Source organism: Symphalangus syndactylus, chromosome 6 (assembly GCF_028878055.3).
Source record: "Symphalangus syndactylus isolate Jambi chromosome 6, NHGRI_mSymSyn1-v2.1_pri, whole genome shotgun sequence".
In the NCBI taxonomy this organism is placed as follows: domain Eukaryota; kingdom Metazoa; phylum Chordata; class Mammalia; order Primates; family Hylobatidae; genus Symphalangus; species Symphalangus syndactylus.
This window is the reverse complement of record NC_072428.2, coordinates 97,671,478-97,690,680: the sequence shown is the minus strand read 5'-3', so window position 1 is coordinate 97,690,680 and position 19,203 is coordinate 97,671,478. Positions and strand designations below refer to the sequence as shown.

The window sequence follows — 19,203 nt, the reverse complement described above, 5'->3', positions numbered from 1 at the left end:
GGGAGGTTGCAGTAAGCCAAGTTGGTGCCATTGTACTCTAGCCTGGGCGACAAGTGTGAAACTGTCTCAAAAAAAAAAAAAAAAAAAAAAGTAATGCTGTTTTCTACTAAAAGAAACCAGGGCTTCTTTGAGAAATCTTTGATTCCAGTTCTGGGGCATGAAATGTATAAAATGATCCTGGAACATTTTTATACCAGATACCAAGGAGGCTGCCAACAACTGCTCGGTTCGTGACAAAGGAACTCAGGATCTGACTTGAAGGGGCTTTGGGTGACCAGCTATTTTAGTTTTACTACTTAAAGTCCTGAAACTTGGGAAACTTCTCAGTCTCAGGCAAAGTGGTACAGTTAATCACTCTCAGAGGCTCCTGCTGGCCAAAATGGAACACTTTGAGCATCAATAAGGATAAGAGCCATGATGGGTTGGGCATCCCTTATTATGTTTAAATACATTTCATAATGATATCAAAAAAAAAAAAAAAAAGCAAAACCCTAGAACCACTGACTAATTTTTCATTATTGGTGAATATTAGGAAATTATTCCTTCATTTTGAAAACTAATAAGGGAAAGATTAAGTATTTATTTTTAGTTTTCTGTATGAACAACACTCCTAGGTAAGCAAATAGTCAATGAGGTAAAGTTTATAGTGAAATTTCATATGCTTATAACTAAAGACAAAACGACAGAATTGGATTATTACTATTTTGCAGTCACTTATGTTTCAATGGATTTTGACATTGAATATCAGTGGCTGATACTCAACACAAAAAGAGAGAAAATCATACATCTCTTAAAATACACCATCCTCTAATGTTTAATCTTGCCAAAAATACTAAACTTGAATCTGATGAAGCTGCCCACATCCAACTACTAATTTACAGGTAATATAGAAGATAGAGGAGCTTGTTAAACTACATCAAGGGAATACAGTCAACAAAACCCAGTCTGTGGGAAACTTTAGGACAGATGATCCAATATATTCAACAAATTGCAATGAAAAAAAGAGAAGGTGAGAGAACAGATTAAAAACAGGAAAAATTAAACCATAGCTCTTAGGTATTTATACTTCAGTAATAAAAAAAAAGTAAGGAAGTGATTAATGTAAAAGAGTAGTGGTTTCTCTTGGTTGGCATGAAGGGTAATGGCATTGGGAAGGGAGTACATGAGGGCTTCTGTGGTGGCTCACATGGTCCTGTCTCTGATCTATGTGTTGCTTCTAAGTTCATTTAGCTGTGTATCTCTGAGTGTGGTTTTCCATGTTTGTGTTATATTTAATAGTAAAAGTCTAAAATAAAAAAAACAGGGAGGGAAAGGAAATTGAAAGGGAGGCAGCTATATTGGGAAATGGTGAGAATTGATGCCTTACAGATCAACTTATAATAGGTTAGACTTATTAACTAAGGATTTTATTAAGTGCTATTCCCAGAAGATTCAACATAATCTGTAAGTAAAGAGCCATTAAAGTTTACTAAAAAGGGGGTTGGAGTGCTGAAAACGGGGTTTTTTTTTTTTTTTTTTTTTTTTTTTTTTTTTTTTTTGAGACGGAGTTTCACTCTTGTTGCCCAGGCTGGAGTACAATATCATGATCTCAGCTCATCGCAACCTCTGCCTCCCAGGTTCAAGCGATTCTTCTGCCTCAGCCTCCCAAGTAGTTGGGATTACAGGCATATGCCACCACACCCGGCTAATTTTGTATTTTTAGTAGAAGTGGGGTTTCTCCATGTTGGTCAGGCTGGTCTCGAACTCCCAACCTCAGGTGATCTGCCCACCTTGGCCTCCCAAAATGATGGGATTACAGGCGTGAGCCACTGCACCCAGCCCAAAAACTGCATTTTTAAGAAGATAAATCTGGCTGGGTGGATTTCAATGAGAGACTTGAAAGCTAGCCAAGAAACCACTATGTTAAGGTAATGGTGATAAAGATTTGGATTAGGATGATGCTTGTAGGAATAGAGGTAAAATAACAACTCTTGTTTTATGCAGTAGGATAGTTGGTAAGACTTGGTGACAGATTAAGTATGGTTGCTAAAAATAAAAACAGTAGAAATAAAGATTGCATGTTTTGAGAGCATACCCTTTGTTGGGTAGGATTAGGGAATTCTGGATCACAATCTTAGAGTAAGAGCTTAATTTCTTCTTACGATGTATTTAAAATCTCAGAGGAATGAGATTTTACGTTCCAAATTGTTTATCTAAAAATGTCAGTTCTAACAGGGAAGGTACTGATAATATTTCCAGTGCAAGATATCCAAGTTACTGGTGTCAAATCCATACGGGTCTGCAGCAACCTCAATTCTTGCCTCCTCAGAAGAAAGAATTCGACTGAGGGGCATAAAGGCAGAAAAAGAGACCAAGGCACATTTCAGAGCAGGAGTGGAAGTTTATTTAAAAAGGCTTTAGAACAGGAAAGAAAGAAAGGAAAGTACGCTTGGGAAAGTCCCAAGTGGGCACTGAGGTCAAGTGCAGTGTTTAACCTTGATCCGAGGACTTTATAGGCTGGCTCCTTTCCCAAGATTCTTCCGTTAGGATGGGCTGCCCACATGTCCAGTGCCCTCCTTACCCTTAAGAGGTGAGCACAGGCAGTGTGTTTAGGAATTTCTGTGCATGCCCACCTGAGGCTTTCTTCCTTTTTCAGGTGGAGTACCCCCGGAAGGTCCACCATTTTGTGTCTTAAAGCACATGCCCTGGAAGTTGCTTCTCCCTGGCATTTGCATTCAATTAACACTTTAATGCACCAGGTGTGGACCATCAGGAAATATCCTCTCCCTGGCACTGGGTGCCAATTTATCAGTTTTAGAGAGGCAGTGTGGCCGGGCGCGGTGGCTCATGCTTGTAATCCCAGCACTTTGGGAGGCCGAGGCGGGCGGATCACGAGGTCAGGAGATCGAGACCACGGTGAAACCCCGTTTCTACTAAAAAAAATTAGCCGGGCGTGGTGGCGGGTGTCTGTAGTCCCAGCTACTCGGAGAGTCTGAGGCAGGAGAATGGCGTGAACCCCGAAGGTGGAGCTTGCAGTGAGCCGAGATTGCGCCACTGCACTCCAGCCTGAGCGACAGAGCGAGACTCCGTCTCAAAAAAAAAAAAAAAGAGAGAAGCAATGTAATAACTTCTGAACCATCAACTGACGTTCCTAGTGGGTGGCGCAATAGCCCTCTCCTGCCCCACTCTTGACTAACTACCTGCAACAATAACAGTGATTGTTTTTAAGTGCATAGTTGGGACAGAGATACGAGGGTGACTTTTCAATGTTACTTCTTTTTGTTTCTTGAATTTTGAATCGTGCTTGTATTATCTCTTCAGAAAATGAATAGTATTTAATTAAAAGATAAAGATGCCCCAATTGTGAATTTCCATGGGAAAAATTCTCCTTTGGCATTCCTTTTTTTGTTTTTTGTTTTTTTTTTTTAAATTTAAGTATTTCAGACTAGTTTCTCTGAAAAGCAGTCAGGTAAACATATTTAATACTTGATTGACTTTGACTTACATGTGTTTGTAAACATATGTTTGTTTTATGTTTGAGTATGGTATATGCATACATACGGTGTATTGCTTGTGAGTGCACGAGTGTGGCTGTGTGTGGCTCTGGTGTATGTATTTATTTCACCCATAAAAGAATGTTTATACCTGAAGGTTCAGGGACCCTGGCTTCTCAGAGCTTTTAATTCTTATTGCCACCATGTAGGATTTTTCTCCTTAAATAGGGGGGATGTCCTTGCTTCTCAGTTAGCCTTGGAGTCATTCAGAAATGGTTGTGATGCAGCAGTATGGAATGTCGCTCTTTCCTTTGTAATCACTACTGAGGCTGAAGATCACTACATGTTGGTTATTCAGTATGTCACCCTCTTCCACACTCTCCCTCATGCAACTGCTGTGAATCCAGCTTCTATAATAAAGTGTCCTAAAATACATGAACCTTTATTTCTTATCTCAGCCTTTTGATAGGTAAAGACCTAGTATTAGATCTGGGAAAAGGAATAGGAAGTGTATGCAATAGTTTTATTTTGTTGTTTATATACTTTCTCTTTTATAATTTATTAGTGATTAAAAACCATCACGCACGGTGGCTCACACCTATAATCCTAGCACTTTGGGAGTCTGAGGCGGGAGGTTCACCTGAGCCCAGTAGTTTGAGAGCAGCCTGGGCAACATGGCAAAACCTCATCTCCACAAAAAATACAATTAGCCAGGCATGGTGGCACACGCCTGTAGTCCCAGCTACTTGGGAGGCTGAGGCAGAAGGATCGCTTGAGCCCAGGAGGTAGAGATTGCAATGAGGTGTGATCATGCCACTGCACTCCAGTTTGGGCAACTGAGACCCTGTTCTCAAAAAAAAAAAAAAAAAAAAGATTAGGAAAATAATGAAATTGAGAGAAGTTTTAAGACTACTCCTGCAGGATATAGGAAAGAGAAGCTGGGACTGGAAATAACAGGAGGCAGTAGTGGGAAGCTCAGCGGCCTAGCATAGTGATTGTCAATTTTGGCTGCACATTGGTACCACCTGGGAATATTAAAAACATAAAAACATAACTCATGCTTGGTTCTAACCCATAGAGATGCTGTTTTAATTGGTCAGGGCTGTGGCCTGAGCATTGGAACATTTTCAGTCTACCCACCTGAATTTGTAGTCAAGACTGAGAACCACTGGCCTAGAGAAGAAAGTTGGTTTAGGACTGAAGGAATCCTTGGCTCTCACAGTGCCTCAATTCCAAGTTCTCTCCACTTGGGATGAATTGGAGTTTATTGTAAAATGTAAATATAGTACTTCCGTGAGTTCCCTAGGACATTTGATGCTTTTTAAGACTTGCGATTATTTAGGTTTGTGGTTGGTGGGAAACAAAAAAAGCATGAGTGAATGTTTAGCATCTGGAAAGAATGGGTAGATTCACATATTAAGCACAATGTGAGCCACTGTGCTTTTTTTTTTTTTAGTTTAAGTTCCAGGATACATGTGCAGGTTTGTTACATAGGTAAACATGTGCCATGGTGGTTTGCTGCACCTATCAACCCACTGTGCTTGTTATTAGTATTGATTAATAGTAATAAAACTTCATGGATCAACTAACTTAACATTGTGATGTTTGCACAGGTTGCCTGTGATTTGCTTCGGAGGATTATTCGGATCTTGAATCTCAGTAAGAGACTCCAAGGACAACTGCAAGGGGGAAGTAGAGAGATAACAAAAGCTGCCCAGAGTCTCAATGAACTTGGTAAGTTTTGTTTTTTTTTTTTTTAATTAAAAAGTTAGTAGAGATTTAAATATTTTTAAGTCACGTGATTGGTTGACTTATCACCATTAGCAAGTACTATTAAACAAATTTTTAAATAATTGGCTGTATACAATATTGTAACACTTCTCAGAATGAATAAGTACAATTAGTTGATTTCATTGAAATGCTATTTATTTTAATTATATAGTAAAATTGGCCTTTTTCGTATACAGGTCTGTGAATTTTAATACATATATAGATTTATGTAAGCACCATTACAGTCATGATACAGAACAATTCCATCACTCCCCCAGATTCCCTCATTATCCCTTCACGATGATGCGTACCCGCTTCCGCTAATCCTGGCAACCACTGATCTTTTCTCCATCATTGTAGTTTTGTCTTTTTGAGAATGACTTATAAATGGAATTACAAAGTAGGTGACCTTTTGAGGCTGTCTTCTTGTACTCAAAATAATACCTTTGAGATTTATTCAAGTTTTGAAGTGTACTAATAGTTTGTTACTTTGTGTTTGACTGAATACCATTGTATGAGTAGCCTGCAGTTTGTTTATTGATTCATTGATTGAAGGACATTTGTGGTGTTTCCAGTTTTTGGTGGTTATGAATAGGTGTACAGGTCTTTATGTGAAGTTTTCTTTTCTCTAGGAAATATTCTAGAGAAATACTGTTTTTAAGATGACAAATCCCGTGCTGATACTATGTTTAGAAGATTTTAAAAATTTATTTCTTTTCTCAGACATTTATTGCAGGACCTTGACAGTCAAGAGTTTAATGTTCATGGTTTTGACTGTTAACCAGCTGCAAAGTCCATGATGCAGCAGTTCATAATTTTTCAGGCAAAATTTTGAATAGCTAGTGAGTGCACATAGAACTGCCCAACGCTTTTAATGTGGCTTGGTGGTTTTCTTCTTTTCACTGGGTTCCCACTAATTTTTCAGAAGTGGATATATGTAGTGGCATTTGTACTTTATAGGCTCAGAAGTCTTTAATTGTATCCATTTCAGATATCAAGAGTCTGCTTACTCTTGGTATTGTGCTTTGAAAGCAGTTATGCCAGAATAGTATCAGAGAAATGTGCATTACATGTTCTTTCTGAATTTTCCTGTCTTTGATTTTTTGATTATATAGTCATGCTGTGCTGTAATGCTTATTCCATATTTTTTATTAATCAAGGAAATCCTTCACAAATAATGCTTCAACAGCATTGCAATTGTATACTGCTGAAATATAGGTTTTGCTTAGGAAAATCATTGGGAATATCTCTAACTTGTGATTTAGTAGGCTAGGAAAATGTCATATAAAAAGTTAAACTTAAAAGCTGGGTATGGTGGCTGGTACCTGGAGGCCCAGTTACTTGGGACGTAGAGGCAGGCAGAATTGCTTGAGGCCAGGAGTTTGAGACCAGCCTAGGTGAACAGAACAGATCTCCACTTGGCCCTGAAAAGTAAAAATTGAGAAGTAAAGAAAATTAAAACAAAATAAAAGTTGAGCATCGTAGCATGTGCCTGCAGTCTCAACTACTAGGGAAACTGAGATGGGAGGATCACTCGAGCCCACAAGTTAGAGGCTACAGTGAGCTGTTATTGCACCACTGCTCTCCACCCTGGGTGACAGAGCGAGATCTTGACTGTAAAAAAAAAAAAAGTTAACTTTAAACAGTGAGTAATGCTTGTGTGTTGTTTTCACAGTATTATCTAAACATAGAAGGGTAAAAATCCAAGTATCAGCCACTGTTTTCCTCTGTCACGTTTAATATCTGTGCACCAACAATAATTTGTAGGATTATGGAATCATTAAACATAGATGCATATTATTCCAAGGGTTATTATGGATGTTTGTCATCACTGACACTCCTTCAGTATTAAAAAAGTGCTAAATTTTGATTGGATTATGATTATAATTTCTTCTATAATTGACAGATTCTGTAATACAAATGGGCCTGTCTTTGAAAAAAAAAAACAAAAACTGGCACAGCCGGGCACGGTGGCTCACGCCTGTAATCCCAGCACTTTGGGAGGCTGAGGCGGGTGGATCATGAGGTCAGGAGATAGAGACCATCCTGGCCAACATGGTGAAACCCCGTCTCTACTAAAAATACAAAAATTAGCTGGGTGTGATGGTGCGCGCCTGTAATTCCAGCTACTCGGGAGGCTGAGGTAGGAGAATCACTTGAACCCAGGAGGCGGAGGTTGTAGTGAGCCGAGATCGTGCCACTGCACTCCAGCCTGGTGACAGAGCGAGACTCTGTCAAAAAAACAAAAACAAACCCCACAAAAAAACAGGCACAAGTATTGATCATAATGTTCTGCGTTAGTATAATGCAGAGTGTAAAACCATTATCTTTCCAATGTGCTGTTGGCTTTACCTGAAGTTTTTATAAAGATTGTTAAAAAGTTTTTGAGCAAATATAGTTCATGGTGGAATGATCTCAAAGTGGATTGTGTTAATCTAATTTTTAAAAGCTTTGCAGATGATGTGTGATTTAATATTTGCAAAGACATCATGTCTTTTTTATTCACCACTGTAGTTCAGTCTTGACCAGTCCTGGCATTTATAATAAGGAGAAGCCAAGGAAAAACAAGTTGCTATATTTGGAATTAATATTTGAATAAAAGTAATAATTTTGCAGTCACTATGACAGTTACATACATGTACACTAAATGACACTTCTGTGATTGGAACTTCTCTAAAATTGTCAATGTCTGTATCAGTATGGTTCTGTTTTTCATTAGAAAGAATAAAATGATGAAGAGTAACAGTGTTTATACCACAGACCCTTGAAATTAACTTAAAAGCAATCTTTCAAACTTGAAAGGTTTGAGGCTTGATTTGGGACACCCAGATGAAATATATTGTCATCTGGAAATTAAGTATATTCTGTGAGACTGGGGTGTGGAGTGACTACTAGTGGATACAGATTTGTTTTTAGGGTGATGAAAATGTTCTGGAATTAGATAGTGGTGACTTTTGTGCCACCTTGTCAGTGTACTAAAAACCACTGCTTTGTACACTTTGAAAGGGAGGGTCTTAGGTAAATTTGAAATTCATCAGTGTTGTTGTGTGTATTAATACCTTTGCCTTTTTATTACTGACTAGTATTCCATTGATACATCATAGTTGGTTTATCCATTTACATGCTGATGGACAGTTGGATTGTTCCTAAATTTTTAATATTATAAATTAAGCTGCTGTGAACATTCATGTACAAGTCTTTGTAGGAACATATCCTTTCATTTCTCTTGGATAAGTACCTAGGATTGGAATGTCTAGATCATATGGTAAGTATATGTTTAGCTTTTTAAGAAATTGCCAAGGTTATTTTTCAAAGTTGTTGTAATGTTTACATTCTTTTTTTTTGTTTTTCTTTTTGAGACAAAGTTACGCTGTTGTTGCCCAGGCTAGAGCACAATGGCGCAATCTCGGCTCACTGCGACCTCCACCTCCCAGGTTCAAGCAATTCTTCTGCCTCAGCCTCCTGAGTAGCTGGGATTACAGGCACCCGCCACCATGCCTGGCTAATTTTTGTATATTTAGTAGAGACGGGGTTTCACCATGTTGAACAGGCTGGTCTTGAACTTCTGACCTCAGGTGATCCACCCTTCTCGGCTTCCCAAAGTGCTGGCATTACAGGCGTGAACCACCACACCCAGCCAATGTTTACATTCTTACCAGTAGTATTTGAAAGTTCTTCTTCCCCCTACAAGCTTGCCAACACATGTTACACTGTCTTAATTTTAGTCATTCTAATAGGTATGTCCTGGTATCTTGTTTCGAGTTTTCAAAAAAAGCTATAATTAATAAAAGAGTTGAGTAAGATTTCAGTATACTAGATAAATATACAAAAAATTAATTGTATTTCTGTATACTCTGTTAGCAACAAGCAATTGGAAATTGAAATTCAAAAATACCACTTATAACAGCATAAAAATATGACAGACTTAAGGATAAGTCTAACAAAAGATGTGCAAAGCCTGTACACTGAAAACTACAAAATATTGTTGAGAACAAAGAAGACCTAAATCGATCAGTCAATGTTGTTCATCAGTTGGAAGACTTAATATTGTTTATTAAGATGTACTGTTCTTCCCAACTTGATCTATGAATTCAACAGAATTTCAGTTTAAATTCCAGGAGGCTTTTAGAAATTGACAAGCTGATTTTAAAATTCATATGGAAATTCAGAGGATCTAGAATAGCTAGAATAACTTTCAAGAGAAAACATAGTTGGAGGAATAACCGTACCTGATTTGAAGACTTATTACAAAGACTCTTTAAAGTAATCAAGACACAAAGATCAATGGAACAGAGATTCCAGAAATAGACCCACATATATATGAACAACTGATTTTTGACACATTTAGTAGAGAAAAAAATAGTCTTTTCAACAGATGGTGCAGGAACAATTGGATCTCAATATGCAAAACAGTGGACTTGTATCCATACTTCACTTCGTATAAAAATATTAACTCAGAATGAATTCGTGTCCTAAATGTAAAATCTAAAACTACAGAACTTAAAGTAGGAGACTCAGAAGATTTTTTTATTTTTATTTTTTTCTTTTCTTCTTTTTTTAAATTTTTAATTTTACTTTAAGTTCCGGGATACATGTGCAGAACATGCAGGTTTGTTACATAGTTATACATGTGCCATGGTGGTTTGCTGCACCTATCAACCTGTCATCTAGGTGTTTTTGTTGTTGTTGTTGTTTTTTGAGATGGAGTTTCGCTCTTGTTGCACAGGCTGGAGTGCAATGGCGCGATCTCCGCTCACCGCAACCTCCGCCTCCTGGGTTCAAGCGACTCTCTTGCCTCAGCCTCCTGAGTAGCCGGGATTACAGGCATTCAACACCACGCCTGGCTAATTTTGTATTTTTAGTAGAGACAGGGCTTCTCTATGTTGGTCAGGCTGATCTTGAACTCCTGACCTCAGGTGATCTGCCCGCCTTGGCCTCCCAAAGTGCTGGGATTACAGACGTGAGCCACTGCGCCTGGCCTAGGTTTTAAGCCTCACATGCATTAGTTATTTGTCCTAATGCTCTCTCTCCCCTGCCCTCTGCCCCCTGACAGTCTCTGGTGTGTGTTGTTCCCCTCCCTGTGTCCAAGTGTTCTCATTGTTCAACTCCCATTTACAAGTGAGAACATGTGGTGTTTGGTTTTCTATTCCTGTGCTAGTTTGCTGAGGATGATGGCTTCCAGCTTCATCCATGTCCCTGCAGAGGACATGATCTCATTCTTTCTTATGGCTGCATAGTGTGTGTAGCATATTTTCTTTATCCAGTCTATCGTTGATGGACATTTGGGTTGGTTTCATGTCTTTGCTATTGTAAATGGTGCTGCAGTAAACATTCATGTGCATGTGTCTTTACAGTAGAATGATTTATATTCCTTTGGGTATATCCCCAGTAATGGGATTCCTGGGTCAAATGGTATTTCTGGTTCCAGATACTTGAGGAATCGCCACACTCTTCCACAACTGTTGAACTAATTTACATTCCCACCAACACTGTAAAAGCATTCCTGTTTCTCCACAGCCTTGCCAGCATCTGTTGTTTCTTGACTTTTTAATAATTGCCATTCTGATTGGCGTGAGATGGTATCTCATTATGGTTTTGATTTGCGTTTCTGTAATGATCAGTGATGTTGGGCTTTTTTAAATGTTTGTTGGCTGCATAAATGTCGTCTTTTGAGAAGTGTCTATTCATATCCTTTGCCCACTTTGTGATTTTTTGTTTGTTTCATTGTAAATTTGTGTAAGTTCCTTGGAGATGCTGGATATTAGACATTTGTCAGATGGGTAGATTGCAAAATTTTTCTCCCATCCTGTAGGTTGCCTGTTCAGTCTGATGATAGTTTCTTTTGCTGTGCAGAAGCTCTTTAGTTTAATTAGATACCATTTATCAATTTTTGTTTTTGTTTCAATTGCTTTTGGTGTTTTCATCATGAAATCTTTGCCCATGCCCATGCCCTGAATGGTATTGTCTATGTGTTCGTCTAGGGTTTTTATAGTTTTGGGTTTTACATTTAAGTCTTTAATCTATCTCGAGTTAATTTTTGAATAAGGTATAAGGAGGGGGTCCAGTTTCAGTTTTCTGCATACGGCTAGCCAGTTTTCCCAGCACCATTTATTAAATAGGGAATCCTTTCCCCATTGCTTATTTTTGTCCAATTTGTTGAAGATCAGCTGGTTGTACATGTGTAGTGTTATTTCTGAGGTCTCTGTTCTGTTTCATTAGTTACATATCTCTTTTGGTATCAGGACCATGCTGTTTTGGTTATTGTAGCCTTGTAGTATAGTTTGAAGTCAGATCGCATGATGCCTCCAGTTTTGTTCCTTTTGCTTAGGATTGTCTTGGCTATATGAGCTCATTTTTGGTTCCATGTGAAATTTAAAGTAGTTTTTTCTAACTCTGTGAAGAATGGCAATGGTAGTTTGATAGGAATAGCATTGAATCTATAAATTACTTTGGGTAGTATGGCCATTTTCACAGTATTGATTCTTCCTATGCATGAGCATGGAATGATTTCTCATTAGTTTGGGTCTTTTGTGTCTTCTCTTACTGCCTTGAGCCTTGGTTTATAGTTCTCCTTGAAGAGGTCCTTCACTTCACTTATTAGCTGAATTCCTAGATATTTTATTCTCTTTGTAGCAATTGTGAGTGGGAGTTCATTCATGATTAGGTTCTCTGCTTGTCTGTTGTTGATGTATAGGAATGCTTGTGATTTTTGCACATTGATTTTGTATACTGAGACTTCAGTGAAGTTGCTTATCAGTTTAAGGAGTTTTTGGGCTGAGACAATGGGGTTTTCTAAATACACAGTTATGTCATCTGCAGACAGACAATTTGACTTCCTCTCTTCCTATTTGAAAACCCTTTCTTTCTTTCTCTTGCCTGATTGCCCTGGCCAGAACTTCCAATGCTATGTTGAATAGGAGAGGTGAGAGAGGGCATCCTTGTCTTGTGCTGGTTTTCAGAGGGAATGCTTCCAGCTTTTGCCTATTTAGTATGATATTGGCTACGGGTTTGTCATAAATAGCTCTCATTATTTTGAGATATGTTCCATCAGTACCTAGTTCATTGAGTTTTTAACATGAAGGTATATTGAATTTTATCAGAGCCGTTTTCTGTGTCTGTTGAGATAATCTTATGTTTTTTGTCATTGGTTCTGTTGATGTGATGGATTATGTTTATTGATTTGCGTATGTTGAACCAGCCTTGCATCCCGTGGATGAAGCCGAGTTGATCGTGGTGGATAAGCTTTTGAATGTGCTGCTGGATTCGGTTTGCCAGTATTTTATTGAGGATTTTCACATCGATGTTCATCAGGGATATTGGCCTGACGTTTTCTTATTTTGTTGTGTCTCTGCCAGGTTTTGGTTATCAGGATGATGCTGGCCTCGTAAAGTGAGTTAGGGAGGAGTCCCTCCTTTTCAGTTGTTTGGAATAGCTTCAGAAGGAGTGGTACCAGCTCCTCTTTGTACCTCTGGTAGAATTCGGCTGTGAATCCGTCTGGTCCTGGGCTTTTTTGGCTGGTAGGCTATTAATTAGTGCCTCAATTTCAGGACTTGTTATTAGTCTATTCAGAGATTTGACTTCTTTCTGGCTTAGTCTTGGGAGTGTGTATGTGTCCAAGTATTTTTCCGTTTCTTCTAGATTTTCTAGTTTATTTGCGTAGAGGTTTTTATAGTATTCTCTTGGTGGTAGTTTGTATTTCTGTGGGATCGGTGGTGATATCCCCTTTATCATTTTTTATTGTGTCTACTTGATTCTTCTCTCTCTTCTTCTTTGTTAGTCTAGCTAATGCTCTATTTTGTTAATTTTTTCAAAAAACCAGCTCCTGGATTCATTAATTTTTTGAAGGATTTTTCGTGTCTGTGTCTCCTTCAGTTCTGCTCTGATCTTAGTCATTTCTTTTCTTCTGCTAGTTTTTGGGTTTGTTTGCTTTTGCTTCTCTAGTTCTTTTAATTGTGATGTTAAGGTGTCGATTTTAGATCTTTCCCGCTTTCTCCTGTGGGCATTTAGTGCTATAAATTTCCCTCTAAACACTGCTTTGAATGTGTCCCAGAGATTCTGGTATGTTGTCTCTTTGTTCTAATTGGTTTCAAAGAACTTCTTGATTTCTTCCTTTAATTTTGTTATTTACCCAGAAGTCATTTAGGAGCAGTTGTTCAATTTCCATGTAGTTGTTTGGTTTTGAGTTTCTTAATCCCGAGTTCTAATTTGGTTGCATTGTGGACTGTTTGTTACGATTTCCATTCTTTTGCATTTGCTGAGGAGTGTTTATTTCCAATTATGTGGTTGATTTTAGAATAACTGCCTTGTGGCACTGAGAAGAATGTATATTCTGTTGATTTGGAGTGGAGAGTTCTGTAGATGTCTGTTAGGTCCACTTGATCCAGAGTGAGTTCAAGTCCTGAATATACTCGGTAATTTTCTGTCCCATTGATCTGTCTAATGTTAACAGTGGGGTGTTAAAAGTGTCCCACTATTACTGTGTGGGAGTCTGAGTCTCTTTGTAGGTCTCTAAGAACTTGTTTTATGAATCTTGGTGCTCCTCTATTGGGTATATATATATTTAGGATAGTTAGCTTTTCTTGTTGAATTGATCCGTTTGCCATTATATAATGCCCTTCTTTGTCTTTTTTGATCTTTGTTGGTTTAAAGTGTCTTTTATCAGAGACTAGAATTGTAACCCCTGCTTTTTTTTGTTTCCCATTTGCTTGGTAAATTTTCATCTATCCTTTTATTTTGAGTCTATGTGTATCTTTGCACATGAGATGGGTCTCCTGAATATAGCTCATCGATGGATCTTAACTCTTTATTCAATTTGCCAGTCTGTACCTTTTTAATTGGGACATTTAGCCCATTTACATTTAAGGTTAAAATTGTTGTGTGTGAATTTGATCCTGTCATCATGATGCTAACTCATTATTTTGCACACTAGTTGATGCAGTTTCTTCATAGTGTCATTGGTGTTTTCATTTTGGCGTGCTTTTGCAGTGGCTGGTACTGGTTTTTCCTTTCCATATTTAGTGCTTCCTTCAGTAGCTCTTGCAAAGCAGGCCTGGTGGTGATGAAATCCCTTAGCATTTGCTTGTCTAGAAAGGATTTCTTTTCTTATTTCTGCTTTGTTTATGAAGCTTAGTTTGGCTGGATATGAAATTCTGGGTTGAAAATTCTTCTCTTTGAGAATGCTGAGGCCGGGCACGGTGACTCATGCCTGTAGTCCCAGCACTTTGGGAGGCTGAGGCGGGCGGATCTCGAGGTCAGGAGTTCGAGACCAGCCTAACCAACATAGTGAAACCCCTTCTCTACTGAAAATAGAAAAATTAGCCAGGCGTGGTGGTACGCACCTGTAATCCCAGCTGCTCAGGAGGCTGAGGCAGGAGAATCACTTGAACCTGGGAGGCGGAGGTTGTGGTGAGCCGAGATTGCACCACTGCACTGCAGCCTGGGTGACAGAGTGAGACTCCATCTCAAAAAAAAAAAAAAAAAAAAAAAAAAAAAAGGAATGTTGAATATTGGCCCTCACTGTCTTCTGGCTTGTAGAGTTTCTGCTGAGAGATCTGCTGTTAGTCTGATGGGCTTCCCTTTTCTAGGTGACCTGACCTTTTTCTCTGGCTGCTCTTAACATTTTTTCCTTCACTTCAACCCTGAAGAATCTGATGATTATGTCTTGGGGTTGATCTTCTCATGGAATATCTTAGTGGTGTTCTTTGTATTTCCTGAATTTGAATGTTGGCCTGTCTTGCTAGGTTGGGGAAGTTCTCCTGGATAATATCCTGAAGAGTCTTTTCCAAGTTGATTCCATTCACCCCATCTCTTTCAGGTACTCCAATCAATCATAGGTTCTTTATTTTTACATAGTCCCATATTTCTCTGAGATTTTGTTCATTTTTTTTCATTCTTTTTTCTCTAATCTTGTCTGTATGCCTTATTTCAGCAAGGTGATCTTCAGACTCTGATATCCTTTCTTCCACTTGATCTATTCGGCTATTGATACTTGTGTATGCTTCACGAAGTTTTTCAGCTGCATCAGGTCATTAATGTTCCCCTCTAAACTGGTTATTATAGTTAGCAGCTCCTGAAACCTTTTGTCAAGGTTCTTAACTTCTTTGCATTGGATTAGAACATGCTCCTTTAGCTCAGCAGAGTTTGTAATTACCCACCTTCTGAAGGCTACTTCTGTCAATTAGTTCATCTCATCCTCCGTCCAGTTCTGTGCCCTTGCTGGAGAGCTGTTGCGATCATTTGGAGGAGAAGACGCATTCTGGTTATTGGAATTTTCAGCATTTTTTCACTGGTTTTTCCTCATCTTTGTGGATTTATCTATCTTTGATCTTTGAGGCTGATGACCTTTGGATGGGGTTTTTGTGTAGGGGTCTTGTTGTTGTTGTTGCTTTCTGTTTGTTAGTTTTTCTTCCAACAGGCCCCTCTTCTGCAGGTCTGCTGCAGTTTGCTGGGGGTCCACTGCAGACCCTGTTCGCCTGGGTATCACCAGTGGAGGCTGCAGAACAGAAAAGATTGCTGCCTGCTCCTTCCTCTGGAAGCTTCGTCCCGGAGGGTCACTGGCCTGATGCCAGCTGGAGCTCTCCTGTATGAGGTGTCTGTCAGCTCCTGTTGGGAGGTCTCTCCCAGAAACAGAAGATTTCTGTGACTTTGAATTAGACAGTGATTCTGAGATGTTACCCAAAGCACAATTCACAAGAGAATAAAGTTGATAAATTAGATTTCATCAAAATTTAAGACGTTCTTCAAATGATACTGTTACGAGAATAAAAAGACAAACTGTGGACAAGGAGAAAATATTTGCAAAGTATATTTGATAGAGGACTTGCATCCAGACATATCAAAAGACTCAAAACTTAATAGGAACTCCAACAACCCACTTAATAGGCAAAAGAGTTGAACAGACACTTCACCCAAGATGGTGACAAATATGCATCTGTAAACATGCTCAACATCATTAGACATTAGGGAAATGAAAAGTATACTATTATTGTCAGAGAATAAGCAGAATTATTTTAGTGCAGACATATTTATTGTACTTTTTAATGCAAGTTATTATGTAATAGTTTAAAAAATTAAACTACACAGTGTAGATTGAATGATTAAGTTATATCACATAGATTCGTGATTTTTCTTTAAGAAGAGTATTGGGACTAGATGAAAATTTAGATAGGCATTACTACAAAGTGGTGATGTTATTTAAGCATGAGTAAGGTAATGTACTTACTACATTCATGGCTGCCAAGAGACAGTATTTACCCGGGTAAATTTGTCATAATCCAGGATCTGTTCTCTTTCTTTTTCTGGCTTAGAAACTTTATTTTGCTACACTGAGAATTGATTTAATAATTGTTTATAGATATTTTATTGCCTGACTTGTTCTAAAGAGGGCATTAATTTGACTAACAGTAAATCAAAAGATAATGAAAAAGAGACTAGCAACAAGAGTAAAAGAAGGATGATTTGTAGGGAGTTTCTTTGACAGCCCAGCTTTTACATTAAAGTCCTCAATTGAGGCAGTAAGGATTCGTCATTCTCCTCTCCACCTCCCACTGATGGATACTCTGCTTTTGAGGGGAAATGGAATATGGGATTCACAGGAGGGTGAGGATGACTGTATCTCTTACACACCATAATGACAACCCATCCTTCTGAAATTTTCCCAATTCTGTGTATTAATGCATTTAGTCTCTCGAATGTTAGAATGATTTTCTACTAATCCCACTTGTGAAAACAGAATTGTTACTATATTTATGGTTCAAATGTATAGGTTACTATGATAAACTTTGTATCTTTTTTTTTTAATCTTTTTTTAATATTCTTTACTGAATCAATCTCTTCGTTTTATGAAGTCTACTTATATATCTAGCAAGATTTTTAGTTTTCATCAATAATATATCTATATCCCGCATATTGAGTCTCATGATAACATTAATTCTAGGTAGCTATTTAGTATTATCTGATCTATTTTCGACTTATCCTACAAATAGAGATTGAAGGAGGAAAAATTTCCCGTAAAAAAGTAACCACACCATACCTTCTTGAATACTCTTTAGTCTGTTTATGAAAATCATGATTTATAATTCGTTTAATTTATTTATCAAACAATTAGGTTTCAATATACATAAGCCCTGTAGCTTGTTAGAATCTCCTACAGAGTGAGTAAAATGCAGTTTCTGTGTTTAAGAAGTGTAAGATCTGTCCTTATCTATAAACTCAGCATAAAACTGATAATGACAACAATATATTGATGATGATGATGATGATGATGATATCCATGGGGTAAACCAGTCTCTGCCTAGTCTTCCTATTTTGGCTCATCTGCACTTTCCATGAAGTAACAATAAAAAAACTTTTGTCATTCTTTTATCATAAAACTTGGAAAAATTCATTTACTTATTCAGACATTGTTTATTGAATATCTACTATGTGTGCTATGTGCTATTCTAGACACTGAAAATACAAGACACTGAACAAAACAGAAACCCCCTACCCTTTGTAGAATTTATATTCCATTGGGTCCTAAGGACACCCATCTGGTGTATCTGTAAAAATCTGATTCTAAAGCCTGAGCTCTTAAACCACCAATGCTGTACTCTTTTCTTAAACTCTGTGGCTGCATTTAATTGCTTCATAAAAGGGATTGCTGCTATTGGTAGGTCTCCCAGTATCCTTTTTAAAAAAAAAAAATCACATATTTATTGTACTTTTTAAGAATACCTTATACAAAATAGGTTTAAATGTATATTATAATTCAGTGAAAATGAGAAAATGACTTCTGGTTGAGCTATAACCTCATAATAAACCAAAATATAAAGAGAGTGTGTGTGTGTGTGTAAAATAGGCCATGTTTATATAGAAAATGTATTTATGTTAGGATTGTGGGTTGACTTGTTAGTAACTTAATATTCTATTTTAAAGTTTTATTGCATTATTGAAGAATCATTTTTTAAAAGTATAATCAAGCAGTTGGATATGGTAGAAAATATTTCCTCTACTAATTGTAATCGCTTATGGTCTATTTTCTGAGTTTTACATTTTTATTGCTAAGCTGCAATATATTAACACCATGTGTCATGAGAGAATATTCTTAAAACCAAATATGTCATAGAAGCATTGTGATACATTTATTATGGAAGGGAGAGGTAGTTTAAACTTGTTTCATCCGCTGATGTTCTTATTGTAGCTATGATATTTCTTAATCTGATAAAACAATACTTATAGGCAAACATTTCTGACTTATGTATAGATGAAAGTATGATTTGTATAATCTTGCCATACAATAGGGACCCATTAATTACTGAAGTAATTAATGTTTTTTGAGATGTCTGTAATATGTTGTAGTTGGTGAAGATTTTAGAACGTTTTATTTTGGCCAGGCGTGGTGGCTCACACCTGTAATCCAGCACTTTGGGAGACCGAGGCGGGTGGGTCACGAGGTCAGGAGATCAAGACCATCCTGGCTAATACAGTGAAACCCAGTCTGTACTAAAAAAAAAAAAAAATACAAAAAATTAGCCAGGCATGGTGGTGGGTTCCTGTAGTCCCAGCTACTTGGGAGGCTGAGGCAGGAGAATGGCGTGAACCTGGGAGGCGGAGCTTGCAGTGAGCCGAGATTGTGCCACTGCACTCCAGCATGGGCGACAGCGAGACTCCCATCTCAAAAAAAAAAAAAAAAAAAAAAGAAAGAGAAAAGAAAGTCAAGCCTATTAAAATTGTTCATTGATAGGAAAGGTTGAAAATACACCATGAGCTTTGAAAGAAGCTGCAGGCTACAGCCTACACTGTAAGCCAGGTGAAAAACTGTAAGTCCTCAGAGGGTGAGAGAGGAAGAGACTACCTCCAGGATACACACCCCTACAGGGGAACCTGATAATCCAACCCACAGGGGAAGACCTTTATCCTACTCAACACTGGAACTGATTTAGGGAGTGGTGACGTATATAAAAGTAGGAACGGCAGTGGG

The 19,203-nt window shown here is 38.0% G+C and overlaps 1 protein-coding gene across 8 annotated transcripts in view; it reads left to right on the top strand.

Moving 5' to 3' along the window:
- The window catches only part of COG5 (component of oligomeric golgi complex 5), a 373,684-nt gene that overhangs the window by 30,824 nt on the left and 323,657 nt on the right, over positions 1–19,203 (top strand). For 7 of the 8 annotated variants that reach the window (XM_055283616.1, XM_055283612.1, XM_055283613.1 and 4 more), the window contains exon 6: positions 5,087–5,207. The exons of the other annotated variant lie outside the window; for it this stretch is intronic. In XM_055283616.1, coding sequence (XP_055139591.1) covers positions 5,087–5,207 — 121 coding nt within the window. The remainder of the gene's footprint in view (positions 1–5,086; positions 5,208–19,203) is intronic. 8 annotated transcript variants of the gene reach the window in all.